Source organism: Centrocercus urophasianus, unplaced genomic scaffold, assembly GCF_019232065.1.
Source record: "Centrocercus urophasianus isolate 14NV4802_14NV808 unplaced genomic scaffold, USGS_Curo_1.0 seq_9, whole genome shotgun sequence".
Taxonomy (NCBI): domain Eukaryota; kingdom Metazoa; phylum Chordata; class Aves; order Galliformes; family Phasianidae; genus Centrocercus; species Centrocercus urophasianus.
The window spans coordinates 32,831,599-32,843,637 of NW_024885532.1; the positions used below are offsets into that span (position 1 = coordinate 32,831,599).

The 12,039-nt window shown below is 42.4% G+C and overlaps 1 protein-coding gene across 1 annotated transcript in view; it reads left to right on the top strand.

Annotated features, from left to right (window-relative positions):
• Positions 1 to 511: 511 nt before the first annotated feature.
• Positions 512 to 12,039, top strand: part of MICU2 (mitochondrial calcium uptake 2) — a 134,366-nt gene continuing 122,838 nt past the window's right edge. Inside the window, exon 1 of the mRNA XM_042839254.1 lies at positions 512 to 751. Coding sequence (XP_042695188.1) covers positions 512 to 751 — 240 coding nt within the window. The remainder of the gene's footprint in view (positions 752 to 12,039) is intronic.

Genomic DNA, 12,039 nt, shown 5'->3' on the forward strand with positions numbered 1-12,039 from the left:
CAGCCACATCTGCCATGACACTTTGTATAAGCAACATCTCCTGTCGTCTGTATCTCATGAGAAGCTCTACTCCACGAGGATGTTTCAGACGCACTCACGTTCCAGCTGCCATTCACCTGGCACACGTGCAGCGCAAAGTACGCCTACACGACATTCCCAACACTCAGAAAACCCCACAGCACCGAGTCAGTGCTGCAGCACCGACACAGCCCTGACTTAACCAGCTCCGCCCGCTGAGCTTCCCACAGTGTCATGGAATCGCCGAAGTTGGAAAAGACCTCTAAGACTGTTAAGTCCAGCCACAGCTCAACTCCTGCCCCCACTATCCCTTCCACTGCCAGGAAACCGCCGAGCGGGCAAGTCCCAGCTCCCGTTTTCAGCGAACGGCCTTCGATGTCCTGTGCACCTCCTCCTCCGTTACCATTCCGCCCGCTCTGCGGGCAGCTCCCGTCCCGCCGGGCGCACCGGGGCCACGGATCCCCGCTCGCCCCATCCGCCCCGCTCCCCGCGCATGCGCTCCATGTCGGCGGTTTCCGGGAAGATGGCGGCGTGGAGAGCTGCGCTGGCGGCGGGCACCCGAGCTCCGCTGAGGGGACGGCTGCTCGGGCCGCGGCCCGCCCGGAGTCAGCGACGCCCGCCCGGCTGGAGGATGGCCGCTGCCGCCGCCCTGCTCGGGGGAGGCTCGGTGGCGGCGTGCTGCAGCGGCTGGGGACGGCCGGGGGCGGGCGCGTTCCTCACCGTCCTGGCTCAGGTGAGCGGCCGCTCCGAGAGCCGGCGGGGTGCCGGGCCTCGCGCATCGCGGGCGCCTCAGGAAGGCGACGGGGCTCGAGGGGGCCGTGCTGCGCCCGGGGGGCGGGGCGGCGGCCCTGGTGACTGCGGCTGTTGGGTCGGGCAGGGGATGCGGGCGGCGGGACGGGCCGGTGGTATTTCGCTCGAGCTGTTCTCGGCCCCTCTTCGTTAATGAGCGCTTGGCCCCTTTCTGCAGTGGATTTTCGTCTAAGCGCTGCTCGGGTGCCTGGCCGCCCCGGCGGCAGCGAGCTGGGCGTGAGTTCTCGTAGTGTGTGCGAGGCGTGGGCTGTGCTGAGCTGTCCTGTGTGCTGGAGGCGGCTCCTTTCGCCGTGCCCGGCCTCGCTTCGGGCGCTGTGACACGGTGGGATACCTCTCTTCCCCTTAACAAAGAATAATTCCATCTTTTATGTTTCATCTGAATTGCGTGACGTGCAGTGGGTAGGATGGCACCTGGATGGTTTGCTCAATACCTGGCGGTGAACATTGGGATGAACCTTGCCTTGGAGTGTCAGTACCATTCAGGTTGGGCTCTTGAACTATTTGCACCATTTCCAAAGTAATCACCACAAGTTCCAAAACACAGCGATGCTTTTCCCCCGCTGTTGCTTTTTTTGTGTAGGTAGTGAACTTTTACCCCACCCTTCTTCCAGAGAGGAAATCTAGTTTTAGGTGGGGTGAGGGAGATTAGTGTGCACGTGTGTTGCCATTTGTCTGCTTCTGTCCAGAGGACTGAGGAAGCATTCAATGGTTTTTATGCTCGGAAGTTGTGTCTCAACCACTGAACAGGCGGAACTGCAGATAGGTGAATTGCAACTTGAAGTATTCTTAAGTCAAGAACAAGAAGTGATTTGCTTTTTGATATTGAAATCTTAATTGTGGAGATATTCTAAGCTGTTTCTTTATAGAAAACTCATGTGTGTGTGTGTGCCTGTTTCTGAAATAGACTGTGTTAGTCCTGAGTCCTTGAACACACGTGTTAAAAAGTTGGTTTTCTGGATGCAGTTCCCCATGAGAAAGGCATCCGCTGTTCCCCTATAAACCTTATTGGAAATGCATCTCCCTACTGTATAGAACCAGAAGTATATTTAGCTCAGTGGCAAAGCAACTTTACATTATGTTTAAAAAATCCTACTGTAGAGGCCTATTTCATATATATGGGACTTTTGTTTAAGCAGATCTGTAGATAGGTACATAAAAAATGTGTTAATGCAGTGCATAATCATAGGCTCACAGCATGGTTGGGATTGGAAGGGACCCTGCAGTCCATCCAGTTCCAACCTCATGCCATGGGTAGGGCTGCCACCCAACAGGTCAGGCTTCCCCATCCAACCTGGCCTTGAACATCTCCAGAGATGAAGGCTGTTGAGTTGAAATGATAAAATTTTGGTGCTCTTGTGTTCTTGGTCTGACTTCCACATAATGCAGTGATAACCTTTCTAATACACTTTCTAATGTTCTGAGGGAACTCTGAAGATCTGCAGCTTCTTGGATTGATTCATTTTTGGAGACAGAAAATTGATGGGCTCTGCAAAATGTTAAGCAGTTTATTCAATTTGAACTTTCTGGTCTTCTGATAAAAAGATTGTAGAATGTCCCATTGTAGCAGCAGACATACGTCTTGTATTTTGTGTTGCTGCAATTAATGCAGTGACCTATTTAAAAGTACTTAGTGTCGCACTGTACCTGATCAGTTCCTAAAGGCAGTGAGCTGAAGGCAGAACAGGCTTGTGAAAGTGGTGAGGACAGCATGGCAGAACTAAAGCAGCATGCTGCATTTGTTTGAAGCAGTTCAGATGCTGCTGGTGGCTTCTTGTTCTTCATTTAGTTTACGTAGCTGAAATTTGTAGGTGTTCATATTTGCCATTAGTGTTCAACTAGTCTCCACCTAGTTAGGACATTTTCAGCTTTGTAAGTGATTTATGAAGTTATTTTCATTCTCTGTTTGCTGACCAAATATTTAAAAAGGCGTAAGGTGTCTGTTGGCGTATGTCCTTACTTATGATGAGGACTCTCTACTGTACAGAAACATTATAGCAAAAGCAATGTAATCTTATTTTTTTTTCCCCTCAATCTGTGTAGATAACGGTCTGAGTTTATCTACGTTTCCTATTTATCAGTGAAGCTGATGCAGTCTGTACTGGGGAAATCTGGATCTGTTTTTCTAGCTGAAAGGAACTATCAGTTTTTATGAAGGATCAGGTGGCAGTGATGAGAGCCTTTGTTCTGCCAGTGTGACTGAAAATGCTGGTTTTTACCTTAGGTGAGTCAAAAGTGTTCATGTTGCACTGTGCACTGCAGTGATGATTCCTAAGTCATTGACAGAATGATGTGTGATTGAGATCCTTGATCAGACATGCACTATTGTGTGACTACTTGCCACTTCGGTATCACAAACTGTATGGCCTGCTGTTGGAATCCTTGGGTTAAAATCGGCTGTTATCACCAGTCAGCTTAGCAGTCTCTACTACCTGAGTAGTCTTTGTCATGGTGAAGCATCAAGTACACAGCGCAGAGCGTGCAAGGGAATTTGGGATGGCTCACATCACGGAACTGCCATCTATGTTGGGAATTTGCCAAGGGACTGTAGCTTTGCTCTCATGCTCACACATGGTACAAATGGCAAGGCAGCTCTGAGCAGCACCAAGCTGCCCGAGGCAGCATCTCCTGCCCTTGCTGAGGGTTTTATGGACGTGTTTAATTTCTGGTTTGGGAAAGAACAATGCAATTGGATTCACCCTGAAGAAATTGCCATCTCTGTAGCATTTTGTGCTACAATCTGTCACTGTTTCCAAATGAGAGTAAAGTTGTTACCAGTACTTATTTGAAATTCTAAGGTATTCAGAGTCCTGTCTGTTTGTTGCCCATAGAAGTGATAGTGTTACAGCATTCTTTTCCTAGGGCTCAAGGAGCTTTAACTGGTGGTTAAATATTTGGTATTCCTTTCCTGAGATGAAGTGGAAAGCACAACTTGACCATGCTCAACCATTCTGTGAACTTAACCAACAGCATTCATCTCTCTGTCTTTGTTACTGGTTTCTGTTAGGTGATTGTAGCCATTGTTTCTCTTCCTTCTTCTGGTGGAGCTGTCTCAGCAGTATGCTATGGTTCTTCCAGATGAGCAGAGACTCAATTCCCATCCTGGTAGTCTTAAACAACACATTAATTGTGTTTGATCATACTGAAAATGTTAAGAGAATTCTATTCTCTGAACAATGGAATATGAACCACTTGTGCCTTTTTTAGTGGCTGATATTTATGAAATTCACATTTTATTTAAAATGTGTTTATTGAACCAGGATTTTATATTCGAAGGAGGGGAGGGAGAAAGGTCCACTAATCTTTTTTGGAGCTGTGTTAAGCTGTATGGAGTGTTTCACCCTTCTCTAGTTTTCCAATGTTAGTAATTGCTGGGAGAAGACATGCATGGCAGTGGTAATTCAGTGTTCTGGAAGAACTCTTATTCTGAACAATTGTAAAATATTTCTGTTGATCAAAACTTCACCTTCAATTCATTCTTGGGCTGTCTGTGTAACCACCACAAAACTTTGTTTTGGAATGATTGCCTGACACTTTTAAAAATGTAGAATAACGTAAAAGATTCTCTGAACAGCAGTTTTGCTCTGGGATGATGCTCTTGGTTCTGACACTGCCGTAAAATGGGCCTCTCCACCAATTCGGGAGCAGTAGAGGGTGCCACAGTTCATAGCCTAAACTGTGGGGACCAAATATAGCTCACTTTGTCAGGGTTGTACTAGAAGTCCTTTGGACTTCCAGCCTTGGAAGTTGACAAATGGGTTTGAAAGCTGTAAGATACTCTCTGTGTTTCTTGATCCTTCTTTGAGTCTGCAAACAACTGAGTGCTGAGATGGATCCATTTCAGACAGGTTCTGGTACATTGCGTTTGGTTTGCACTTGGGTAAATTTTCCAGTCCAAATCAAGAGGTGATTTACTCACTGATGTTACCTTTTTAGACTATTTTTGCTCGATGAGTTAATTCAGACATAGATGAGAATACAGCATGGCAGCACTGTCACTGCCCCTCACATGCTTCCAAAAGACATCAGTTGCGTGCATGCCAAAGCTTTTTGTTCAAATTATTTGATGAGGTTTTGTTAGAGCACTGGAAGGAAGAACTACATTGCTCTCAGCTTTTCATGATTTTTATGTATCCTGTGGACTGTGGGCCACTTTGGCTTAAGCTTCGTTTACACAACTTTTAGTCCGCAGTTCTTCACTCACTATATTAATTTGTATCTAGGAAGGTACAACGTGCATAAAAGCTGCATGGAGAAGGTTTTCGGTATTGGCAGATAGGATGTGTATGTGCACCATTTGACTTCAGTCACCAAATGGAAAAAAAACAAAGAAGAGGAATAACATTTCTTTGTAGGAGCCACTGTTTGGTTGTAATTCATGTGTCAGTCAGCGCTTTAAACTGAGAGGCTTGCTGGCACATCTTGCTGAAGTGGACTTGCTTTAATGGGGGTTTCTTTGCAATCTGCTTTAAAAGACTGGTTCATGCAAAGGAAGAACATTGTTGTTAAGATGAGGTATCTTGATAAATATAGAACTCTCCAGAGTTCTACAGTTGCATAAGGATTTGTAGTGATGTATGGAATTGCCAGGAGGAATCTGGTTCTAAAATAAAACCAGAGTGAATGTGTACAGCCTAATCTGAGGAATAGACAAGAAGGCTCTTGTGTTTTGACATAAAATACAAAAACAAATTGCTTGCCTTCATTTGACCAAGAATCCTAGCATAGGTTTTGTGTCCTGAGAACTAATTTAAGTGTTTGTTTTTGAATCTTTATTCTATTAGAAATTAAGAATGCAAGTGCAATGGCACCTATGACAGCTGACTGGCATGCACACAAAATAAAACTAAGCATGTATTAAATAAAAGTACGCAGCATTATACCTTGATAGAATATTCATGGAAAGGTTTTTGATCCATATTGAACATGCTTCTCTCTGATATTATACAGACCTCAGTGAAGCCTCCTGCTTCAATTCAGCTGGTGGACACCTGACCTCTGACATCTGACAGAGTCAGATTGTCAGTGCTTAATAACATCTGTCTAATGAAACAAGACTATGTTAAAAATGATGCAGATCACCATTACTGTAGTGACTTGGAGCCTCTTTAAGTAAAGATCACAATTACAATCCAGCCCTAAGGTTGCACCTGGACATCTTCTCACTGAAGCATCAGCAAAGTTGGCAGCCTTCACGTGGTTTCCAGGTTTGCTACCAGCACTCTTGGAGCACCTGTGTTTCTTTACAGCAGGGCCCAGGGCTGGGACGGCCTTTTGTGGATGTGCAGTCAGTGTTCTTGTCAGCACAGGTAGCATCCCTGTACCAGATTCGTGTTGTACTTGCTGCTGTATCTTTACTTCTATATTTACTATCCTGATAAATATTACATGGCATATTGTCTCAGATCATGATGGGACTTGAACTCGTCATGAAATCTTTCTATTTCTGAAAGGAAATGAGCAGTCAGTCTGTGATTACTTACCTGGGATATCAACAGTCCGTGCCTACGTAAGACGTTTGAACACAGTTCGTGTTTGTCTTCTCACTCTGGTGTATTGTGTGACTGTATGAAGGTTTTTCCTCTCCTGGGCATCTAGACTTGGTTTGGTTTTGTGCCTGTAAATACCTCGATAACATTGTTAACTCCTAATCCATCGAGAATGAATAAATTTCTGTTAATAGAGTATTCTAAAATGCATTTTAAGACAACATTGCTCTAGTAATTAAGTGTTAATAAGTATGACTCTCACCTAAAAGGAGAAATATTTGGAACTGTATTAACAGCTCAGCCATCTCTGTTTTTTGTTGTTTTCTTGTTGTTTATTTTTTTCCCCCTCTGGAAGATACTTCAGTCTTTCTGAACTGCTTCACTTGTGCAGCCAAACACAGTAACCCTAGCTACCTCTTGTTTAATTCTGTATTTTTCTGTGTTTTGGAAATACTGTATGTATCAGGTGTCTAAATCAATAACTGAGCTATTAAATATATCACAAACATCATTCTCCACATTAGTGGCATACAGGCATTGTCATGTTGTGTGCCCAAAATAGAATGTGATATAGGGAGTATGGAATCTGTAGGGCCATGATGTTATAATTAATTATAGACTTAGATATTACTTATGGACGTACATTTGTTTCACAACTTTAAATATGTGGTATCCATTTCAGCCTTTTGAATGTGAGATATTTATATCCTGAAGTTTTTGGCTTTGAAATTATTTGCATTTATTCCCTTCTCAGTACGCACTGAGATTCTTTGTACAGGTGTTTTCACTGATACTGAAACAACATGTCAAATGTAATCTTAGGGGTCAAGGTTAAAATTTAACTCTCTTTCATCAGCTGCCACCAGTGAAATTTGGAGAAAGATGCTGTAAACAATAGCACTGAGGCTGTTCATAGAATGGACTTCTCCTTATTTCCTGCGCTGGGTACTTCCAGGTCACTCATTTTCATACTTTGTAATGTTTAATTTTTCTGTTACTGTGGTTCCTATCATGATACTTGACTTAACATAGTAGGCTTCTTTTTGTTTGAATAATATTCCAGAAAAGCACTTCTTAAAGTAAACTGTAATAGCATAGAAAATGAACATGAATCATATACATACAGCTGGCTGTATCTCTTTCCTGTTGCTCCTGACAGTTCTCTGTGCTCTGTGAGCTGGAAGATAAGAGAAGGGAATGTTGCCAGGCTGAAACACCAAGGCAGCATTTAAATTTGTTCCTTAAGGTTTGTGTCCCATTCAGCGTAGGAGAAATTTCACGAGTGACTGTCCTGCAGTGATGAAATCTATATAAAGCAGTTGTAGCAGATGTAGCTAATAAATACTGTCTTATCTGCACTGATCCCTTCCTTGCTTCTTTGCCAAATCAGCTGAGAAAGTCCTTAGTCAACCTCCACAAACTGCAGACTATCTCTAGCACAGACAAAAAATTGATATGGACTGAAGTCAGTATTTCCAGAAGACATTTTTTCTTAGTCTTACCTCATTTATTTATTTATTTATATGATATGTTCTTTGATGAAGTCTACTGTTGGAGAAACTGCCATATTATATTAATGATATATTAAATTATGGTGTGATGTTAAAATACGCTGAGCTGCATATAAAGCTATATACATAAATATGCTTACAAGGTAAGTTATATTTTATGCATATATTTGTAAGGATATCAATTTTGCATATGTATAATGCATGTTTAAAATACTATGCAAATACAGTGTTAAAAATAAATATAGTAGTATGATAGTAATGACGTTAAGCTCTCTTTTATTTAAGCAACTTTACTTTAGTGCTAAAGATCTAGAAGTATTTAGACCATGAGTTATGGAGAGGACTCAACACAAAGAACAAAAATTGCAATATTTAAAGCAATTGGAGTTGTGTTCAGAGAAGGGCAGTAAAGCTGTGAAGGGTCTGGAGCACAGGTCCTATGGGGAGCTGCTGAGGGAATGGGGATTGTTCAGTTTGGAGAAGAGGAGGCTCAGGGGAGACCGTATCACTCTCTGCAATTGCCTGAAGGGAGCGTGTGGTGAGGTGGGAGTTGGCCTCACCTCCGTGCTCCTGCTGACTGCACTACTGCTGATACAAGGCAGGATGCCATTGGCCTTCTTGGCCTCCCTCTTGGCACATTGCTGGCTCATGTTTAGCCAAGCATTGACCAACACCCCCAAATGTGTAGAAACTTCTACTTCATGTAAGGCATTATTATATAATCTAGATTTTTCCATAGGGAACAAGTGAGAAGAATTGATATGTGCTTTAGTTGTTCGCATTAGATTGACTTCTCATTCTTAATGCTTAGCTGTTCTTTCTGAGATCCCTCTCCACTTATGTGCAGCTTTTCTGTTATTTTGCAGTATGTTGCATCCACGTTTAAATCATCCTGGGATGTTAATAGATTAATTCATTTTAAGCACTAATGTCCATATGGCAGAGAACATAAACATTTGTTTCAGTGCTTCAAGATAAGTGCAAGATCTGGTTTCTCTTCCCGAAATGCTTGTCTCACTAATGTAATGTAGAGGAAGACTTTAAAACAAATGAATTGCTGCAGTTACATGTGGCCATGTTTTAGTATAAAGTTAGCAGTGGGAGAAACATAGTCTTTCATGTTCTGGTTCTGTGTTGGGCCTGGGAGGTTTATAAGCACGTGAGAAACAAGTGAGTAATGGAAATAGAGCTACTTAGACAGCGTGCAGATTCCATTGGTGCTTAGCTGTGTGAGCCCTACAATGTGCAGATGCTTTTCTTGTTCTATGACTTAGTTTGTCTGAAATTAGTTCTTTCTAGCCCTCCACCAAATTATCTGTCAGTGCAAGCTGCTATTTTTTCCTTATTTGACTGACAATTTCTTAAGCTCTGCAAACTCTTTTCATTTACACTTGGTATAGCCAGACATCTCTGTATGAAAGCTTTTAGGCAAAATCTGTTGGGAATAATTGATGGTAGCGACAAGTGCTCTGTGGCGCGGTTAAAATGTGACATTTATTTTGCCATTTAAAGTAAACTAATTTCTGTATTTTATCAGAGCTGGACTTAGGTTTTATTACTTGGTGGTTACTGTTCATGTGTGTGTGTTACTGCTGCATTATTATTTCTTCTGAGGAAAAAGAATTGTTCATTTTTTCCTGCAGAGCTGTAGTTAAATGCTTGTGTAAACAAATTTGTGCTTGTCTTTAATTCTTCTTTATTTAAGCAGTTTTACTTAGAGGAGTGCTAAAGACCTAAATGTAATAAATGCATTTAGGCTGTGAGCTATGGGAAAGACTCAATACAGAGAAGACTGCAAAGCTTAAAGCAAATTGCAAAACTTAAAGCAACTATTATGTGTCTGGATTTTTTTAAAAATTACATTTTCAGCTCAGGTAAAGAGTCATCATTGACAATAAGCAGCATAAAATGTAGAAAATGACTTTTTGTTTTGTTCTAAATGTGCTTCTAGTGTGGAATGTTCCTACTCAACCTCCCAGAAAGACATTGTAGGAAATTGCTGACATACTTTTTTCTCAGCTGCAGTTAAATTTGGAACATTGATGAGGTCATACTGCCAAATAGTGTTCCATTGTTCTTCTTCGATTTTGAGATTGGTGTTTTTACTTCTCTTCAACTTTGAGTATGAAATACGACGGAAAGTATGGAAACTTCCATGCACCAGAAATACTGTGTGTGCGAGTTGAGCACAAATTTGTATAGCAGTAAATAGTGGATTCTTTCTGTGAACACCTCTGTATAAAGGAATGTATTTTCATCTGCTAATATGCCATCCGTTTGCTGTATGTTTATCATCAGTGCTTCTTTTTTCGCATGTGGTGAAGAGGTTCCTGGACAGTTCTTCTTGAAATGACAGTGATGCGTTCAAGACGCATTGTCACTGACAGTGAGTCATAGTCGGGCTCTCTGCTGTGAAAAACTTGAAGCAGCTGGTAATGTTTCTTTCACTCTGTACTCTCATTCCCAGAGGCAGGGGTAGGAGGCAGCGCTTCCAGAGAATAGTGGTTCAAGCATAGCAATTATACTGAGTGCCATGGCACAGCCAACTCTTCGGGCAAGTATTTGTGAGGCTGTAGTTGCAGACCTAATGGGGCATCTCTCTCACTTCTTCATCCCTGCATTACCGGTCAATTTGATCCTTCTTGGGGGGGGCAGAGGGGGTCTGGGTGCTTGCCCTGCAGGACTTGTTGCTCATAGCATGCTCTACAGGATGAGATTGCTCAGAGGGCCCTGGTTGCTCTCTGCTTCCCACAGCCCCTGGGTCAGGAGCTGCTGGGGAGCTTGCTTTGTTGCTGAAACAGAGGGGCTGATTTGGGCTCTGGGTACCGCGTCAGAATGGGAGGTGGATACAGAGTGACTCTGGGCCAGGCTGTGCAGTCTTACATTCTGGATGTTGCGTTAATGTGATGGAATCAGACTCTGGTATGGTTTAGTAGAGTTTGCAATTGCATATCGTCTCTTCAAATTCATATTATGCACATCTGTTTTTAGCCATTGGAAATATCCAATTCATCTAACTCCTGGACAGTGGATTGCACAAGTGGAATTCAAAAGTTGCTCACAGTTCTTTGGAGTGTACTTACTTCATGCAAAGTATGTTGTCATCCTGGAGGTGACACCAGAGCTGTTACTTACCATCCCAGGCCTGCAGATGGTCAGGTTTCCCGTTGCTTCATGCTTGAGGGGCACTCACAGCCATTTAATATGCCTATGGATGTGTTTGGCAGAACTACAGCAATAGAGGCGATATCCTCTATCAGACAAAATGCTAGGACTGGGGAAGGTTCAACAAGCTTTTGATTACCACACAAGCCCTTATATCTGAAGTAAAAGCAAATTTAAAAGCTGAGGTTTCTGAAGAAACGATACTATGCTGGTACTACAGAAATTGTAAAATGTGCCTTCTCTGTCAGAAAACCTTGAATAGACAGATAAGAGGGTACCAGTGGTGATCAGCTTGTGTTCAGGTAGTCATGAGATGGGCATCTATAAATGAATAGGAGACTGTACTATGCAAGGAGCAGAGTCCACAAATAGTTTCGTAAGAAAATGAAGATAACATACTCAAAACATTCATGCGTGTTTGTTAGCTGAGTAATTTTTCACATTCACATATTTTGCTGAATGTGAGAAACTTCATCTATAGACAGCTCATAAAAGCCTTTTCTAGTTTTGCAGAGAAAATATGCTTTATTCCATTTTGATCCTGGAATCCTTCTATTTGATGTAATACTTGTATAGTAAGGGAAGGAAGGGAGGAGAAGTGAATCTGCTGCCCTCCGGAGTTTGTTCCACTGGTTTTGGACCTGATGGATGCATAAGGCACTAAGTATCCTGTGATATCAGTCATCTTATAAATGTTACTATATGTAACAAGTTCAATAAATAGTATTATTGATATGCATTTTCCAAAGTGAGTGTTCATGAAGTGATTAAAAAAATTGTTTTCAGAGGCAGTTTACCTATCATGTAACCAACCTATTAATGCTGTAAATGTGCTTTGGCTACAGTTGAAGTTGAGCTTCTTTGAGTGGTGGTGTAGCCAGAAAGACTGTCCTCTGAAACTTAAGAGTCAAAATAATTATTTTTATGGAGCATCTGAAGGGCTCACGCGCAGATAGCTTTTCATGAAAGTACAGTTGCTTCAGCACAACTCATGCAAGCATCTGTGTGAACTGTATCATTAATTTGCCTGATTTTCAGTATGGTATTAG